General features: G+C 43.2%; 1 protein-coding gene across 2 annotated transcripts in view; it reads left to right on the forward strand.

Moving 5' to 3' along the window:
- The window catches only part of LOC147466149 (uncharacterized), a 103,961-nt gene that overhangs the window by 18,127 nt on the left and 65,410 nt on the right, over positions 1 to 20,424 (forward strand). For both annotated transcript variants that reach the window (XM_086524411.1, XM_086524414.1), the window contains exons 2-5: positions 4,539 to 4,666; positions 5,068 to 5,142; positions 5,524 to 5,619; positions 5,709 to 5,843. In XM_086524411.1, coding sequence (XP_086380537.1) covers positions 4,610 to 4,666; positions 5,068 to 5,142; positions 5,524 to 5,619; positions 5,709 to 5,843 — 363 coding nt within the window. In that variant the 5' untranslated portion in view covers positions 4,539 to 4,609. The remainder of the gene's footprint in view (positions 1 to 4,538; positions 4,667 to 5,067; positions 5,143 to 5,523; positions 5,620 to 5,708; positions 5,844 to 20,424) is intronic.

A 20,424-nucleotide genomic window follows, 5' to 3' on the forward strand; every position in this document is an offset into this window, starting at 1 on the left:
TGATTGTTTGCCGGAGTTTCTTTTGTAGTAAACTCTAGCTTCCCTTTCATAGGCTTGTAGCTGACCGCAACATGGTCTATAAGCTCTTGCATTGTCGATACTTGTTTAGAAAGACAGTATTCTCTGTCCAATGGTATATCGCTCGCATTGGTCCTCCAAGGGAATCAACTTGAAGAAAGATACGGGAAGGTAGACGTTGAGAAACCTTTGGTTGTAGTCTTCCATGGTCTTCGTGGCAAGCATTTTCAAGTTTCCCCGTTCTGACAAAATTTGAACTTCAAGGAGGTCTTATAAGTTTGTGCAAAAATATCCTTGGAGCATGTGGTAGGGTAGCGATTGAACTCCTTGCACCACTACATGAGGGAGATGTAATGCAAAATGGAATGGATTTGTTTATTCATGAAATGAGCTTTAAGTAGCTCTACAACCTTGCACCACTACATGTGAGATAATTCAACTCTTCTCTCCTTGACTCATTCTCTAGGACAAAGCTTAAACCTTACACCCTCAACAACAAATGTTGAAAAGTTGCTTAGGAAAATGCAGGAACCTTGACAAGTTTGGAGAAGGAGAAAACCTCGAAGGAATAAGCACCAAACCGAGACCTGTACAACAACAGTGTGTTGATACCCAAGGCTGAGATGGCATTTATCAAGTCGCAGTAACGGAACAACTTGTTAAAGTTTACCACGCATAGATCACACCAAAGCAAAGTTCATTGTAGAAAGCTTATGCATTGTTCATTTTAAGTTTGTCTGCTTTCAAGTTTGCTTTGCAATTTCAAACGGGGGAGTAAGGGGATAGCTTCACGGATATTGTGACCGTGTTGCTTGAACATAAAACTCCCATTGCTTCCATGGAGATGCACCATGGATGGCAAATGATACAAAGGGACCAAAATGGGATTCGTCAAAGTTGGGGTTAACTTGAAACTTATGTCGAGACAAAACTTTAAACCCCCAAGAGACTCGTTGTATTTCTTAAGGTCTTTTTTGATTAAAGATTAAAATGAACTAGGAACTAAGAAAATAAAACTTAAGGAACTTAATCTAAATTTAAACTAGGATTAAAACTTTACCGAGAAGTATAATATGAAGACCCCCTTGAAGAGAAACAGTTTGACCAAAAGGAGAGAGAGTTGCCAAGGTGGGAAACCGGCAACAAATCCAAGTCAAGGAGTCTCTAGCATAGGAGGGTGGAATTAGTATTGTTGCAAATTGATCTACCCTGCCAAGTCACACACAATATTAGACACAATAGTCGGAAAAGTTCCTAGCTAAGTCTACCTGTGAAATCACTACCACCATCGGGGACGAGAAAAAACATTCACGAGACATCCTACAAGTGCAAGTGGAGAAGGCACAATGCATAGGAGAACTACCCCCCTTGAACATTAATGGAATGCCATGAGGTAAGGATCGAGTAAGAGGATGCATCGGGAAGAGTGATTGTCGACTTAGAAGTATAGAATTGGACTAGAGCATCTTGCCACAATCTACAAGTGTAAGCAGACATGTTAAAGGGAGAGACTACCACCAAGATGGAGAGAGAAGCCATTACCAAAGCAGGAATCATCTGTGAGGTATTCACCGGATCAAGATCACATTGGTACATCCAAAATTTAGAGGTAGGAGCCAGGAGCTTAGCCAAAGTAAAACATAAGCTCCACCAAAGAGAGGCAAGGCTAGAGAGCCACCAAGAAGTAGTACGCAGAAGAATACCAAGCAGGCATCCACATGCCAAAGAATACTTGAATCTAGAGAAACACGTCCAAACAAAGTGTCTGACGTGCCTAGAGTAGGCACGCGTCCATCATATAACAAAACCCATCAAAAAAGCTGGACAAGGCAATCCCCAGCGGAGAGGTAGCGGTCAAGAAAGAGGGAGCAAGAATCTCCGAGGGACAAGTAGCGATGACAGGCACACCGAGTCACATCCACAAGACGAGTGCATATAGCAACACCATATCCTGCAGCTTTGAGAGGGCAAGGGAGCCACGTGGAGAGGAGATTTGCAACAAGGGAGATCCGCCTACTACGCGAGAACCAAAGTCCAAAAATGTCGTGTCTAAAGTTGAAGAAGCAAGGTTTGAATACGGTCTGAAAGCCATGCCCAAGGAACCACCAAAATCAATGCGAGCGAGAGAGAGAGAGAGAGAGAGAGAGAGAGAGAGAGAGAGAGAGAGAGAGAGAGAGAGAGAGAGAGAGAGAGAGAGAGAGAGAGATTTGATTTGATTTGATTTGGTATTAACGTTCCCGGGGGGCCAGAAATGACCCATGGGACCTCAAAGTGATACATAGTCTCCCCTCACGAGGGTGTATGGTGTGGTGTGTGTTATTCTCTTTTTGTGTTCCTATGAGTGTCTTTTGATGCTCAAGTATGCGGGTGAGGTATGTTCTGAGAGCTGTAGGGGAGGGGTCTGTCTTGGATAATAGGTCCGCAAAGGTAGAGCAACCGCTTAGAAGTGGTTGAAAATTAGCCCGGATGTGAGCGTATTCTAGGCATTCCAATGTCACATGTGCTTCATCTTCGGGAGCTTGCATTGTACATGATGTGCATATCCGTTTAGAAGCATCAATTTTCAGCCAGCCCTCTGTTTCTATTTTGAGCATATGTGACCTTGTGCGCATCAAAGAGATGGCTCTTCGTGCCATGTGGGGCATGGGTGTTCGTATGTGGGCTTGGGCTTCCATTGGGTTTGTGTTATAGCCTTCCCAATACTTTGTGTTGACATGCTTGCAATAGTATTCAAATTTCGAGCGGTGTTGCGTTGTCTTCCACTTGGTGGTACTTAATATTACTAGAAACTTGAAAGCAAGTCCTAGGAATGATCGACTTACCTTACCTGAGAGAAAATACAAATAGTGAGGTGGCATGGCTTTGGAAGACCTATCCTTCCATGAACCTTCCACCATGTCGAAGGAAACTTGCAAGCCTCCTCTCTCAATGCAACAACCCTAAATAAAGCTCGGCCCAAGATTGTTCATTTAGGTCATAAACTCTATTTCAATAGCAACCTGCTTATCCTCTGAATACGTCTTGTTGATGTAATGTGACTACAATGTGGACAAGGAGGCATCAAGAAATAAATCGGGTGTCTCGTAGAGAGGATGGAGCAATGTAGCCGTCCCATGAATTCCTATCGACTCTCTACGATACCAAAGATCTCAGATCGCTTGCAAAGGAGATGTGAACACAAGGATTACAATAATGATTTTTTTTGTGCAAAAGAACATGCACAAAAGTAGTCGAAGGTTCTTACCACTCTTGTGTAAGCGTGGTGGATGAAGAGATGTGTTTTTCTTTTGCATAAATAGATGCTAAACAAGGCTTAATGTTGGGCCCTCTATGTCAATAACCTGTAGTAGAACATGCATGGGCTGAAGAGCCATTGCACCTCCTGCAAAAATCTCTTGTCAAGCACATTGCTCTGTATATATTGGGTAGCTTCTCCTAAGCATGGTGCAACAATTTCCATGTCAGATCCACAACAGTATGCAAGAGTGGATCTCTTAGCTTGCACAGCCTCTTGAGCACCAAGTATATGTAAGCAAACCTGGTCGTGGAGGGTCTCACCATGTTGAATGTGCTATGGCTCCACAAAACATCATGGTTCTTTCGAAAGAAGGTAGTGATCTTTGCTGCATCAGAGACAATAGGCTACACCCGTGACACTTTTCATATGCCCTCCGTAAGCAATGAAAAAAATGGGCTGCACATGGGGTCCACACAATGCTAGGAAACTTTGCCTCCATCTCTCCCATGGGTTGCAATTTGAAGCATTGATGTGACTACCTGTGTGCATGACGTTCTCCACTCCAACCTCAATGATTGCTTGTCATCTGTGGCCATAGATGAACTCACCCGTAATCCGCTCACCTACCACCCCTGCATCCATGATATGCAAAAAATAGGTGCCCAAATGTGATGACATAAGGATGCTGATGATGTGTCGGTTGTGTATATCACTTCACCTGTCATAAATGATGGTCCACCCAAACTCTTACCATCCAGCCTGGACACGTGTCAAAGTTCTATCAATCAATGCTCTGTTCATCCATCATGGGGTTTGAAGCTTAGTGTAATCAAGACCTATCCATGACTCAGTGGACAGTGGAGCCAACCTGCGCAATTGCTTGCATCATCCTCTTCCATTGTTCAGTCTCCATCTCAGCAATCCTTTACTGCTCCTTCACCCGGTTGTGCTCATCACCCATACAATATTTGACTGAGCCCTCCTAGCCAAAAGGTCACTATAGGTGCCTAATTCCCATGGTAGCAGATAGGTTGCTCAATGAAGAGATATAATTCTTCCCTATGAAGGAGCCATTTAGTATAGTCGGAGGCATTACGATAAGAGGTCACCTCATCTGTCATATAGAGTAGTTTGAAAGTTTCAAAAGAGATAATTGCCATTAGGATAATGTAGATATAGATAGTTTTTATTTTTTTGAGCAGATGCTTTAGTTCAATTAGGAGCAGCAGGATAATATGTAACCAGAGTTGTGACATGGATAGTTTGAATTTTTCTTTAACAGATGCTAGACCGCATTTTGTCCCTTTGATACTGTGCACAATCCTCACATCTTCATCCCGCATAAGGCACAGCATGGAAACGGTGAAAGAGGATGAAATCCGTATGGAGGACGAGAATGAACTTACAAAGGTAAAGATCTCTGTCTCTCTCTCTCTCGCTCTCTCTCTCTCTCTCTTTCTCCCAGTTTTTTCAGTTCTTTGTACTGTACTCAGACATTGTATCAGATTCACCAATTGTAACTTTTTGGTCTCATAGGTCACTTTGGCCTCTTGAAGACGTTAATATAACATTTCATTTCAGTTCATCTCCCCCCCCCCTGGGCCCCCCGCCCGCGGGCTGCCCTTTTTTAGTCCCTTTTCAGACATTGTATCAGATTCACCACTTGTAACTTTTTCGTCTCACAGGTCACTTTGGCCTGTTGAAGACGTTAATATATCATTTCATTCCATTTCTCTCGATCACACACACACACACACACACACACCAAAAAAAAAAACTAAAAATCTTGTTGTTCACACATTTTCATGCAGGTTCTCAACATGGGTTCCTTTCATCAGGGGTCTGACAATCAGGCTGTGCAAGAAGAATTAATGAGGCTGGTTGACGTGAGTTTTCTTGTTAGCAAAAGGATTGATAGCTATCATATTAAGTGCCAGCATCCATGTATCAGCTTGTGCTTTGCATCTAAGTATGTGCATATAACTTCAGTAGTCTGTGTGTGCTTGCACAAACATGCGGCACTTAGACCAGTAAATAGTTGCGCTCCGAATTCAATTTAAAGCTGCTAATGTAATTAGATGCACATATGGAAACTGATTACCTCAAGTATGCATGCACTCCATATTCTCAATTATTTGCGTCCACAGTTTATCTTGGAACTATGCACAGACTTTTGAATGTAGAGGTTTTATGTTTTTGCAAGTGGTATGTCACTGTTGACAAGCAACTTTGCTGGGTTTATGCACATGTTTGTGTGCCAATGACAGATTGTTGAGGAAACATTTGAGGGCGGCATTGAGAATCATGAGAAGACACATGAGTCTCGGGAAGGAACTCAAAAGCATGTCCATCTGGTGATTCAAGTAAGTCATTTTGCAAACATCAGAATGAATGATCTTGGTTTTCATTAATTATCTGGTCAAACTTCTTACTAACCACCTTGTGGAAACAGGAAACAAAGAATGAAATCAGAGACTTGACAACTGAAAACAAAGTGTTGCAGAGACGGTTACTAGCATTGCAAAAACGAAGATCCACCATTGGAACAAAGCTCTTCCTAGAAGGAGCGGAGACGCAATATCAGATAGTAAAGCTACTGTCAAAAATAATCTTTTCCACAGTGTTTACACTTTTGTGTTTCTTGAATTTCAAATGTGATTTATGCAAGATCTTTGAAAGTATCCATAAATATAGTATTTACCACTTGGGTGCCCTAGAACCCCCTGCTTATTTTTAGGGCCTTGAAACATGGTTGGGACGCCTAGAGCACAATATCATTGTCCTCAAATCCGAGCTCAGAATTTGTGCTTTCCTTTGCTTTTGTTGCATTATTTTCTCTATGGAAGCCTTATCTCTAGAATAAATGACCGTTTGATTCAAAGTTTTTTATCCTTTCAATGATAAAATATCATTGTCCTCACATCTGAGCTCAAAATTTGTGCTTTCCTTTGCTTTTGTTGCATTATTTTCTCTATGGAAGCCGTATCTCTAGAATAATTGACTGTTTGACTCAAAGTTTTTAGTTCTTTCAATGAGAAAACTCCCAGTGTTTCTTCTTTCACTTAGCCTTCAGATCAAGAGCTCATTCTGATGCTTGCAAGTGAAGCTTGACACCCCTAAACCCCCTAGTATTATTAGTACTTGGTCTCTGTACCTCGCTTAGTACTAGTCACTTCAAATGATGTTACATTTTTGTCCCCCTTTAAGAAACATTCTTTTTCTCAAAATTGTCGTCGGAAGAAAATTGATTGAAAAAGAGAGAAATTGTTTCTTGGTGTTGTTCACTCTCTTTCATATCGAGCATTATAACAATCGTTTTTTCAAAGGCACTATACTTAAAATCTTTATCAATAAGGCATGCATAATGAGCATTCAGTCTATCATATATACGCTCTTAACCATACCATCTTAGTGATTGTATTTGCCTTTCTTTCATGAATGCATAATGAGCATTCAGTCTATCATATATGGACTCCTAATTATACCATCTTAGTGATTGGATTTGTCTTTCTTTCATGAATCTAGCCCATTAATCCTTTCATGCCAAGAAGACCCTTGCATGTTTGAGTTTACGACCACAAGAGCCCATTTGGGTCATGTGGATGGAAGTTTGAAATATCATTTTCAGACCCACTTTGTGGGTTTTCACGCGATCACTCGCCAGTAGTCTCACTATTAATCAAACTGTATTGAATAATAGAATATTTTACTTAGGAGGAAATTATGAAAAAGCAAGCTTGAATAGATTACTAACTAGGGGGCTTGATGATTATAGGACCCCAAATTATGTTAAACGTACCTATTTAGGGGTTACTAATCTTTGCACACTGGGATTGCTGAATGCCACTCCAAGTTAGAGGATGGAAAAACTCTGGTGGTGAAGGCATCTGAGTCAAGATTGTGAAACATTGAAGGGAATGCAATGAACTAGCACAGAAAAATTATTGGTTGTTGCTTTGTAAAGAAACTTCATCGTTCAATAAACGCTAACTATACAATCACGAAGTTTGTAATCTATCCAAACTTGAAAAGGCCCATACTACTACTTACTTACACAAACTGAGCTTTAAGAAGAGGCATTCCTTGCCCTTCATTTTCAAGATGTTTGTTAGTGTTTGTCTTCCCTCTAGATTCATCTCGCTGCTGTCGGTATCTCCTAGGACCAAGTGATCGGCAGTGAGGGCCGTTTTTGTGGCTGTGCTCGGCTGAGTGAGGTGGATACTTTTACTCCTCAGTCATTTTCAACCTTGTCAAGCCCTGGATTGGCACTCTGTGGCTGCCTAGCCTCCTGCAGGTGCTGGGCATTTTTCCACAGCCTTAGCACTTTTTAGTGCTCTTCGGGCCTTGAGTTGTCTGGTTCCCCATATTTCCTATTTACCCCCAGTTATATGGGTCGTGTGGGCAGGCGTCCCTTGGGCTGTTTCGTGAAACTCCCTAACTATCCGTACTGAAGTCCACGCCATCAGTTTTTAGGGTTTTTTAGCGGGTCCTTGGTTGGTTGTCCATAAGTTGAGGCCTTTAGTGGCCCTAACCCCCTGGGGGTTGCCACGTCACCAAACTTGTAACATACCCCCCTCTTGAAAGAAGAGCAATCGTCTGTTGCGATTAGACCTACAAAACTCAATCCGATTCTTTAGCAGACATTGCCTTTATGCATACATGCCAATGCCCATCAGTACCGGGCAACACATTCTCTAGCATGTATTACACCATACAGTTGCACAATCAGATTTTGATGGAGTCATCACACCAAGACTGTGTTGGGATGCACTAAGATTACATACCGAGGCAATCTCAATTTGGCACTATTGAAGCACCCGATGCATATTGATTCACAAAATTCTCTAGAAGTGACACAAATTTACATGTGCAGACACATAACATAAACACATCCAGATACAACCAAATGCTCACCAGATTGAACTCTAAGTCATTCAGAGGGTTCCATGTACAAGTAAACGCTCCCCAGATCGCAGTCTGTGTCGTTCAGAGGCTATATACAACCAAACGCACGGCAGCCTACGTCGCTCGAGGGTTTCCATTTACATCTAGATGCTCCCCAGACTGCAACGTCCAGAGGGTCTCAAACAACATTGAAACCAACATTTAAAGCCAGAATCAAACAAACTCAATCGACACCAAGACAAGTTTAAAACAGACCAATTCTATTTCAAACATTACTTAAATAGTATTCTCAAACAATGTTCCAAAATTCGGTAAATACAAAGCAAAATTAAAATCATTGGGGGTTGGTTTCTGTCAGTTGAACTTGAAAGGTGACAAGAAAGGCACCAATAAGCGGTACTACTTTATTGGTATCCCCTGTAGCTATCTCAGCCTCAATGGCTCCAACAAACTGGTCATACTGAAAGTCCCATCTGTTTGAGAAACTCCGGGTGGATGAAGTTTTCGGTGACTCCTGGATCGAAGAAGATAAGGGCTTTGTGGCCATGAATCTTTCTGTAGTCTCTGCATAATTCCTTGGAGCATCGGATAGAGAGATGCCGTAAATATATGGAACAAGGCCTATTGAAGTTTTGCCTTTCTTGGCAGGAGGTTGCTCTAGAGTTTTATCACCTTTGTGGGGACAAACATAGGAGGTGTGTCCCGTCTGAAAACATTCGAAGCATATGCCTTCTAGCTGCAGAGTTTCTTGTTGGCAGGTCGTCAAACGAGGTCATGGAGGTTGAGTTGAGGTGTCTCGGGAATCCTGAGATCTGGTACGTTTTTGTCGAGGATTTTGTGGATTTGCTGGTCGATCATCCGTGGTAAATTCCAATCTTCCCTTCATAAGTTTGTAGCCGACTGTAGCATGGTCCTTAAACTCTTGGATTGTCGAGACTTACTTGGACAAACAATATTCCCATAGTGGTGTCTCCAAGGTTATCAGCTTGAAGAAAAACACTGGGAGGTATATGTCTTAAAACTTCTGGTTGTAGTCTTCCATAGACTCCATGGCAAGCATTTTCAAGTTACCCCTTTTTGCTACAAGCTTCACTTTAAACAAGGATGTCATATAATTTTGTTTAAAAATATTCTTGAAAGCTTGCCAAGTCCTTGGAGAGTGAGGCGTGGTAGCTATAGAACTCCACCACTACATAGCATTGTCTTTGTGAAAAGCGATGGCGTGAGAGATTTTTCATTCTTTTGTGTAGTTCCCTAGTGTGTATGTATTGTCAAATTGCTGTAGGAATTGTGAAGCTTTCTTCCGATCTTTCACTGCCGGCAAAGTGTGAAATTTCACCGCAGATCCACCATCCTTGAAGTCCTTGGGCTGATGTGGTGCAATTTGCGGAGGTGGATAATAGGGGTAGGCATGCGGGCTCCAACCATTGTACCCAGGTGGCGGTCAGGGAGGTGGTTGCAACGACGGTAGCAAAGGGGGTTGCACCGGGTAAAAGCCAGATGGTTGAGCCATATTCCAAAAAACTCCCCGGATCGGAATAGAAGACTGTGTAGGTTGTCGAGAGGAGGCCCTTGCACTTTCTGGTGCCGGAGGAGGAAAAGCCTGAGGCAACAAAGGTGGCAACATGTAGTTCAGAAACTATTGGAAGTTTTGTAGAATTGGGAGATTCTGTTGAGGATGCTTGAAGAGTATGTCCTGGAGTTCATCGAGGAGGAAGTGCAGATACTTTGTAGAATCAAGAAGTGCCATCTTGTTTTGTCTGTTCCGGGAGGGTATTTGTGTGCTCTTAGAAGAGTAGACGCCTGAAGCTCTAATATCGATGTAATGGGAGGGCACTAGAGTGGAACATACCTTTAGCACTTTAAAACAATGAGAGTGGTGGAGTTCCACTCCCAGAGCACTGGCCCCAAAACCTTGGTGCCCCTTTTGGTATTTCTTTCGTATTGCTTCACAAAGGTGCAACTACTAGGGCTTGAACTCTCCTTTCACAACGCTTGGAATGCCATGAGAGCCCCCAAGTTACATATTTACCCTAAGTTACATATTCGAAGGCCCTTGGCCTAAAAGCATGTGTAATGAAAAGCTAGGGACTTAAAAAGTATTTGCTGCAAAAATCAAGTGCCTCTTGGGCTGTTCTGTGAAACAGGCTAGCTGTCCGTACACTAGTCAGCATTGTCTCCGCGTTTTATGCTGGTTCGTATAGAGGCCCACGCCATCAATTTTTAGGGTTTTGGTGGGTCCTCGGTTGATTGTCCATAAGTCGGGGCCTTTAGTGGCCCTAACCCCCTAGGGGTTGCTACGTCACCAAACTTGTGAGAGGATCCTCATGTTTCCCAAAATCCTATTGGCTTGCAGAACCCTCTGGTTTCATATAATCCTACTGTTTCAAAGGTTCTCGGACAATAGCTTTTGATTGAGAATATTTGGCGGATCTTATTTGAGAATTGCAGACGGCTATCGCTTTGAAACAATATGCACCTTTTGTACAAGGGAAGAATTTCAAAAACTTTATGGGATTTTGGGATGTACTTTACCTTGGCCATCGCCTATTTCTCAACCCCAATTTCCAGTTGCTGTGACTGGTCCTCGTGTTTCCTCTATTCCACTGACATAGATGGCATCTCTATCTTCTCATGCGCCCATTTATTCAGTATCTGGGTCCAAAAGTTTTTCTCCCCCGAGTTTGTACTGCTATTGCTTCTTCTCCATAGTCCTCTTTCATGGGTGGAGTTTTTCACACCATGGCTATTGAGAACCTTGTTTTATCTTTCTTCCACCACTACAGTATCGTCTAATTTGCGCCCCTCCCCCAAAACACACACACAAACCCCTACATCCTTTTATCCTCCCTTGCCCGAACCCTATCCCATGTATGCTAGTTATTTTCCTTACTATTCTCCATCCATGTTACTAGGTCCTAGAATCATTCCTGTTTTTTTCGAAAGAAAACGCTTAGCAATGGTGGAGCGTCCTTATAACTAAAGCTTACGCTCCGAAGACTTCGGTCCAATTCAAGACTGCTTTTGCTAGAAATTACTTCAGTGTCTTTGGGTCCAATTCAAAACTGCTTTTGCTAGAAATTATCTCATTGCTGCTTTTGAGTTGAAGGTTCTCTCTGCTTGGAACCAATTGATGATGTATCCCATTGAGACTTTTAATGACTATAATAAATTTTTTTGGAATGCTTACGTATCGGCCTCAAACTTCAAAGACTCTTCTTTGGAAGATCAATGCAAGTACTATTGTGGACTTCCTTCCCCATTGCAGGAGCATATGTGTTTTGTCCCTTCAAACCGAAACGAAACACGAAACACTCCAAACGTTTCGAAACAAACCTCGAAACGGAGGGACGAAGTGCATTTGTCAGGTTAAAATAAAAAGGTCTAATTTTCAAATTTCAAATTAGCCATATAGTGTATGATGTGCACGTATTTTACCACTTGTGTGACCATGTAAATAGGATGTATCCACCTACTAGACTCCTAAATGTTAGGTTTCCTATATGTTTTGTCTTTGCATCTTCGAAACGAAACGCCTCGAAACAAAGAAACGATGAAACACACGAAACATTTCTTGTTACACTGTGCAATAGTAATGTCTTAAGATTAAAGTTTCTACCATGCAAGAATTAATGGATCATGGAACGGTTGGTTATAAGATGATGATTGGAAAGCTCACTTTTGCCAATGCTCCCTCTTCTCCCAATACTGCACCTCTTCTTCCTACACCTACTCTTCCTATTCTTGCAACTACACCTGCTATACCTCCTTGCACTAATCGACAAGCTTTTGAAAGCCCACAATTGACTCCTTTGCATCGAGAAGTCAATGTTTTGAAACAGGACATACCTTTCGTACTTGCCCTACTCTATGGCACCGAAATTTACCCAGTAACCCTCAACCTCCCGAGTCCCAAGCATGACAAACCTTTGTAGGGTTGATTGTTGATATGATTGGAATTGTCACCACTGATGAATACCACAAACTATGCAGAGCTTGAAGACAAGTAAAAGGGGAAAAAACCTTGGTTTTCTTTGGTTTGGAGCCTCGAGAATTTCTTTCCGACCACTTTGTAGAGACCCTTGGTATTACTTGAACTGAACTTGGCAATGATATTCAAGCTGAAATGGCTTCCGGTGACATGCTCCCAGCGACAACCAACACTCGATTGATCTATCATGTGAGGTCACTTGAGTACTTCTTGCACAGTGCAATAGAATGATTTGATTTTGCTTGCATGAGTGCATAGGGCAGTAATTGTTAACAATGTCGGTACTTGGCCAAAAAGTAACATAAGCTTAAAATAGCCCTTCCAAAAACTTCTGCTCTGTTGACTATGGCTGAAAACTTTCAAAGTCAATTGCTTTTTCAATTGGCACCCAAACAAAAACTGCCTACGTGTGTGAGCTGCCATGTCATCACTTCCCACGTTTTGCTGCGCAATTTGTGGGCTGCTTTTGATCCCTTGCTTCCATCTACCAGGTGCCCTGACTTTCACCATCCCATGTCATCAAGTTGTTACATACCCCTCTCTTAAAGAACAATAATCGTTCGTGATTACACATACAAAAATAGAAACTCAGCCTTTAAAGGCGAGGCTCTGCCTTAGTTACAACATTAAAAGATTTGGGAGTGTGTGATGGCACAATTGTTAAATCTCTTGATGAATATAAAAGGAATACGACAGGGGCGCTCGACTTGAGGGTCCATTCTCTTAGAGCGGAACTCTACCGCTCATGTGTTTACAAGTGCTCGTATGATTTTCTCGGTTCTTTCAAGTCTTTTCAGTCGTGATTTTTTGCGTTCGCTGAGCCATCCGTTTGGCAGGTGATTACATATATAGACATGGGCATGGCGAGAGTTATTAGCGTGTGATTTGAGCCCCATCAGGAGTAGTGCTGAGAAATTGCCTCCTGAGAAAGGATTGTCAAACTGTTTTATGAGAGAAAGGACTTGATGGGAGTCCTTGTAGCCCGAAAAAGTGTCAAATTTTACTGCATGATCCCCAGCCTTCAACTCCTTGGCCGTCTTCTTCTTCTTTTCCAGGTTGTCATATTGAGTAGCTCATAACAGGTGATTCTTCTTCTTGCCACAACTTGTACCAAAAGTGTGGGCATCACTGTCTGAATTGTCAGAGGTGGAAAAGGTTTCCTCTTCCTCCTCTGATCTTTCTTGTGCTTTCTAGACTTCTTCTTTGATTTGCTTTCTTGTCCTTTCTTCTCTTCTTCTGTTTCTTCTCATCCTCCATGGAACTAGAGGAAGAAGAATTATTAGAGTTGTCAAAAGACGAAGAAGAATTGGGATCGTCTTCAAAGCGAACACGCTTCATTGATGTGATAGCCTCCTCGAAAGTAGATTTCCGGCCCAAGTAGCCAGCATGATCCTTTGACTTGTTGCTCTTTCAAGAGTGCTTTTTAGCTTTTAACAACTTACCGACTTTTTGTTCAAGAGCTTCATCAAACTCTTCCTGTGAGTTCAACTTTTGCTTCTTGCACCGGCTTTGCCTTGGTCTTCATTGCTGACTTGGTCGGAGTGTGGCCATATGTTGTAACTTGTAAACCTTAGAAATCTGATGACTCTTTAAATACTTCACATAATTTTGGTCCTTGGAGTATCTGACAAGGTGCCTTGCACGGCTGTCAACGTGAAGCTGTCGCTTGTAATCTGTCGAGATCCCCTGTTGAAGGCTTGCCATGGTCTTCCCCAGATTCCTCAGAAGAAGGCTTGCCCTCGTTAGAATCTCCATTGGTTCTCTCCATTTTCCCATTGGGGTTATAGTGCTCTTCATCCTCTTGCAAACCTGTAGTGGTGGGATGATGTCCTCTTTGTCAGATCCACTTTTGGAACCCATGTGTGCTGCAGAAAACAGAGCAGATCCTCCGTAGAAAAAGAATCATCTGAACTGTGATACGACTGTAACAAGCTTGGACACCCAAGCGGGAAATCAATAGCAACACATGAATAGAAACTGCAACAAACTGAGAGAGAGAGAGAGAGAGAGAGAGAGAGAGAGAGAGAGAGAGAGAGAGAGAGAGAGAGAGAGAGAGAGGCGACGGAGTTCCGCTTCCAAATGTGGCGGCCCCAAAGTCTTTTGCCCCTTTTGGTATTTCTTTCTTTATTGATGATCACAAAGTACAACTACTGGGGAGCACCTTCTTTGCAATCTGCACGTTGCTGCAGACTGCTAGAGAGGGTCCCCCAAGGCTCATATTTAAATGCCAAGGCGAAAAAGCATCATATATGGAAAGCTGGCCCTAAGGTTGTGGACATTCTTTGACGATTTTCTCGCCTTGACCTCTCCTCACCAAGGGGAGGATTCAGGATGTGGAGCACCGCTGGATTGCTTCGGTTTTCCCAATTGGAGTCATGTTGCTGTTTTTTTTTGCAAGGGGAGCAAGCATGTGGCTATGTGATTCAAAGGGGGAGACATCTTATCCGGCTCGCTTCTTCACAGATAGAAGTGTATGGACAACAATGGAATCTTCTCCTACATTTTTGGAGCGGATTGCTATGGCTGTGTTTCTCAGAGGAGATGGATTGGCTGATTTCTATGTCTTCTGCTATTGCACGTTCACCTCGAGTGGTTAACAGAGTTATCCCTATCGAGGACGTGATGCAGGCTAATATGGGGTTCCAGCCTTGTATTTCATATGTAGATGTGGAGTTTCGGCCCGATTCTGTAGTCTTCAAAGGTCATTAAGAGGGATAGCAAGTTGATGACTTAGTTGCACCTTTGTACCGGGTTATGGATTTTGGATGATAGTGGGGGGATTTACCGTCCTCCTAGAAGTAGATTCTTTTCTTTTTGCAGCCAAGGATGTAAGTTCGGGTTTTAGGGTTAGGGTTTTTCCATCGAGGTCATAGACGCAACTGATCATTGCGTTTGTTTGGCGAGTCACAGTCTCTCTCTCTCTCTCTCGCTCTCTCTCTTTCTCTCTCTCTCTCTCTCTCTCTCTCAAGGTGGTCCATCCCAATCTCTTTGTCAAAGCTAGAATCCTCTACGCACATTGGTTCTTCTCAACTCTCGGATTTTAGCCCTCTGATCCTTGTACAAGAAGAGTTAAATTTGATAAAGAAAGACCCAAATGGGGACACTGGCAGTGGTAGTTCAGGGCCACCAACTATGTATAGGGGCATCCTGCTTTGACATCTCTCTCTCTCTCTCCCCCCCCCCCCCCCCCCCCCCCCCCCCCCCCCGTCACTCCGTGTTTCCGTTTAGCTACTCAAGCTGTTTGAAGTGATAAAGTGTTCCCAAGTTTTGCAGATTGTGGTTTCTCTGTGTCTTTCGTCAGATCACTCGCCGGAAGTGATTACATTCTCAGTCCAAGTTTCAGTTGCTCTTGTCGCCACTGAAGAACAGAGCCAATCTGTAGATCCTGGCCGAGGGGCTTTAACCCTAAGCAGGGGCCTAAACCCTAAGAAGAAGAAGCAACAGAAGAAGTTCTACCAACTTATAAAGTCTTTCTGAGAGGCCTATTTGTAAAGAAGAGTTCCCACCAGCTTATGGGACCCCATCCGATGGGGCCCAAGTGACCTAAAGATAAAGCAAACCCCCCCCCCCCCCCCCCCCCACACACACACACACACACAAAGAAGAACTACGTGGAGAACTAATGACGTGCGGACGCTCCTATCGCTCTGTCTTACAGGGCATAAGCCCATAAAGATCACTTGCAAGAGAAGGATCAAGGATTTTCCAAGCGGTGTTTTTCTCAGAGGCAATGCCATGCAGTGGTGGATGTCTATAGCTACCAAGCCGCACACTCCAAGGACTTGGCAAGCTTTCAAGAAAATTTTTGCTTGAAGTTACATACTTTCCGACAGCTTCTTTTGGAGTGCAGCTTCTGGCAGAGTGGGCTATCCTGAAATGCTTGCCACGGAAATTCTAGCAGATTACAACTTGAATTTTTTTTGACATCTCTCACCAGGTGTCTCTTCTCGAACTGTTACCCTTGGAGGTCCAATGATATTGCTATGTCTTGGGACCACCATCACCGCCTCAGGAACATTGTTTGGCGAGGCGTATTTCGACTATTCAAGAGCTTATGGACCATGCCGGGTCGGCTACAACTTTATGGAAGAAATCTAACCCAAATTTTGGTGCAGGTTTCATGATGGAAAGCCAATTGTCTTTCGAGCTCGATCTATGTCGAGATTGCTTTTTAAGTTTGAATTTCATTTGAGAACTTATTTGGTGATCTTGTTTGGAATTTGTTTGAAATGGATGGTATTTGTTTTAAACCTGTTTTGGTGTTGATGCGAAAATTGTTTGATTCTGGTTTTAGTACTGGTTTCAATGATTGGTGATTTACTCCCGGGTGGAGTATTGAGAAATGATTTTTAAGAAAGCTTGCACATACTCATGGCCCGGACCCTTGTGGTTATTTGCGGGGGGAGTATTGTTGTTGTTCCTCGATGACGTGGCAAGACTATACGGCAGTCTTGGATTTCACGTTGACAGTGCTGACGTGGCAGCTATACAGATTTCGGTAATTTGTGCTGGCTGATTTCAACGCCAGCTTTTGGACCATATGCTTTTGAGTTTGATGCTTTTCATGTATTTGCTTTTGAGAGGCCAAGGGTCTTCAAATATGAGTCAAGGGCTCATTCTCTGGCATGCTTCAGTGTGAAGGTGCAGAGGATGGAGTATCAACGTTGTACGTTGTTCAAGCAATATAAAGAAATACCGAAAGGGGCGCCAAGGTTTGGGGCCGGTGCTCTCTTGGGGTAGAACTCCGCCACTCTCCATCTCGTGTCGTGCATCTCTTTCAGTTCAGTTGTTATTTGAGGTGCTTAAAGTTGTTGGCACGTGGTTCCCTTCCCCGTGACACTTGTCCATTTGGCAGAGAGGGGTTCTTATCTCTTAGGAACCACTTCTTGTTGTAACCACAAGTCACTACCAAGGCGGTGGAACAGACAAACACACCAAGAACTGAACCGAAACAACAAGTACAGGAATTGAAAAGAGGACTGAGAATTGGAGACAAGACATAGTGGGCAGAGTTCCCTACTCAAATGTTGTGGCCCCTTGCGATACTTCTTCATTATTGATCTTTGAACAGATACTTCTGGCGGGGAGTCGCTCTGCAATTTGCAACCATAGACTGATTTGGAGAGTGCTCCCAAGGCCATCATTTTTAAGGCGTTGTGGTCCGAAAAGCATTTGCTATCAAAAGATCATAGTAGATTTACATGAAAAGCATTGTGAATCCTCCAAGTATGTGGCAACCTAAGTATAAATAAAGGATACCTCATTGATCTCTTTCGAGACTTTGAAGGGCCCTTGTATCTCATACTAAGCTTTGGATAAAGCTTCTCCTTACCCTTCATCTTTCCTTCTCAAACCTAAGAAGCACCCAATCACCGTCCTTCAACTTCATGTGGCGACAATGCTTGCATATTGCTTTCTTGTATCGTTCTTGAGACTTTTGTGAAGCCTCCTTAACCATCCCAAAAGCAATGGCTAGATCCTCTACAAAATGATTAGCTTGAAAGATCTCCGTACTTTGTTGTATATAACATCTAAATCTGGATCAGAAACATACTACTCCCTCATATCATCAAAGTCATGATGAAAGAGGGCTTTGATCGCAAATATCTGTGGCTTGCGTGATAGCGCATTTGCAACCACATTCTTTTTGCCCTTCAAATACACAATTTGAAAGTGAAACTGAGATAGGATATTGTCACAGACTTAGACACCTCAAGTCGGAAGTCTGGCACGACACACGAGAGAATCACTTAAAACACTTCACAAACTTTATACAATTTAAAAAAGAGTCGACCTGGCGCGGTGTGGTTCCGTGCCCCAGATGTATTGCCCCCAAAATCTGGCGCCCCTTTGGGTATTTATTTTTATATTAATGCTTGGCAAAGTACAAAGACCAAGGGTCCTCTCTGCTCAGCTGCTCGTCGACAGACAGAGAATAAGTGGTCCTGGGTTCATATTTATAGGCCTTTGGCCTTCAAACTGGAAAGCAATTACATGAAAAGTTGCAAACTCAAAAGCTTTAGGTCCCAAAGTTGCCAGTGTGGATCATGGAAATCCGTACAGCCTGCCGCGTCAGCATCAACCAGCGCAAAACGCGAAAATCCGTACTGTTGCCACGTCAGCATGTCAGCGCAATTTGCGAGGGTTCTGTACTGCTCTACTATCGGTATTGCCATGTCATCATTGCCATGTCATCAGTTTGTGACAAATATTTTCTCACTTCATCTTTTTTTGACAAGTTCGGTTGTGACAAGAAATCCTTAAGACTCTGATGATCCAGGTATCTTGTAAAGTTTGCATTGGCCAAGTAGTGCATCCACAAACTCAAAGCATGTATAAATGCTAAGAGTTCCTTTTCATAAATCTGTGCAACCCTTTCTGCCTTCAATAGCATCCGACTCTCCATAAGCTACCAGATGGTTGTCATGCATCAAGACCTCTCCAGACTGCTACCACAAGCGTCATAGTAAGCCTTATGCAAGTCTGATCAAAATAGGCCTAGTGGTCAATTTCTGCTTGAATTGCTCAAATGTTGCAAGTTGTGTGGGTCCCCAAGTGAATGGGACACCTTTCTTAGTGAGGGCACGCAATGGCAAAGTCACTTTCAGTTTGGATGGAGTTCCTTTAGATATCATGCCTACTACATACGATGGTTGTAGCAATTCTCTATGGATCCTCGCCGCCGACTCTTCGACATCTTAGTAGCTTATGTTGTAAAGACTAACTAGATTTCCTTGGAGCGGCTTGGCATGAGGTGTGTGACTGGTGTAGATTTCCGACCCTTTTTTGGCGGATGGAGTATTTGTGGGTTAGAAAATGATTGGGATACCGGCAGTTCCTTCCTTCCACTAACTTCAATTTTGATGCTATCTTCCGAAGCAGTCAGCAACGGACAGCTTTTAGGTGTCTTTTGGGGTAGCGGTTGGATGGTATAGTGGTTATGTACTGTTCGACTTTGAAGATTGCTGCAGAGATTCCCATCCGTGAAACCCTCACACGACAATTGCAGATTGCCTACGTTAGCTCCCCGGGCCGTCTTCCTTACTAGGATTTGAGATGGGTGTTAGGTTTGGCATCTCTCTCAATTCGTCTTGGTATCTTCCAGGGGCAGGTCACTGTCAGTGAGGGCTGTTTTGTGGCTGTGCCCGGTTGAGTAAGATAGATACTTCTTTTCCTTGGTTATTTTCGTGACAAGCTTGGACACTTCAAGACAAGAATCCGACACGACAACGAGAGAATCACTTAAAATACTTCACAACTTTATCACACTTTAAAATTGAGTAGACACGGCCCGACGTAGTTCCGTGCCTGGAGGTATTGGCCCCAAAACCTGGCGCCCCTTTCGGTATTTCTTTATTATATTAATGCTTGAGCAAAGTACAATTCCGGAAGGGGTTCTCTGCTATCAGACTCTGCGTCCAGATGCTCTAAAGAGTGAGGCTCCAGAGAGTCTATTTATTCTTACAAAGGATGCCAAAAGCAGTGCCCCAAAAGCAATAATCTCAAAGCAAGTAGTCGCAAAAGCAACCGGTAAAAAATCTGCCCAAAAAGCAAGCAGCATATGTCACGAGACGGGCACCACGTGCCAACGGAAAAGAACAGACTGAACAGACTTTTAGCACTTCAATAATAATCGAACTGAACGAGAGAGAGCACACGCGACATGGGAGTGGCGGATTCCACCCCAGAGAGTATCGGCCCCAAACCTTGGTGCCCCTTTTGGTATTTCTTTATATTATTTGAACGTAGTACAATGCCGGTACTCGCGCTCTGCACCTTCACCCGGAAGAGTGCCAAAGACTGAGCACTTTGTACATATTTAAAGGCCCTTGGCCTCAAAAGCAATTACATGAAAAGCAATAAACTCAAAAGCATCTGTTTGAAAATCTGCTAGCGCAAAAGCAAGAAAGTCCGTACACCTCTGCTACATCAGCAGCTAGGGCAAAACGCGGAATTCCGTACAATCTACCACGTCAACAGTCAACGTAAAATCCGGAAATCCGTACAATTTGTCACGCTAGCAAGCCAATGCAAAATGCGGAATCCCGTACAAGATGCCACGTCATCTTCTTCGTGTGCGTTGTGTGGGGGTTTGCTTTATTTTAATGCTTTTCTGTCACTTGTGCCCCATCGGACGGGATCCCATAAGTTGGTGGGAACTTCTTCCGCTTCTTCTTCTTCTGCTGCTTCTGCTTCTTAGGGTGTGTTAGGCCCCTCGACCGGGATCTGCAGGTTGGCTCCGTTCTTAAGTCGCTTGACACGTTAGCAATTT

This window comes from Adiantum capillus-veneris, chromosome 1 (genome assembly GCF_014529385.1).
Source record: "Adiantum capillus-veneris isolate H3 chromosome 1, ASM1452938v2, whole genome shotgun sequence".
Classification (NCBI taxonomy): domain Eukaryota; kingdom Viridiplantae; phylum Streptophyta; class Polypodiopsida; order Polypodiales; family Pteridaceae; genus Adiantum; species Adiantum capillus-veneris.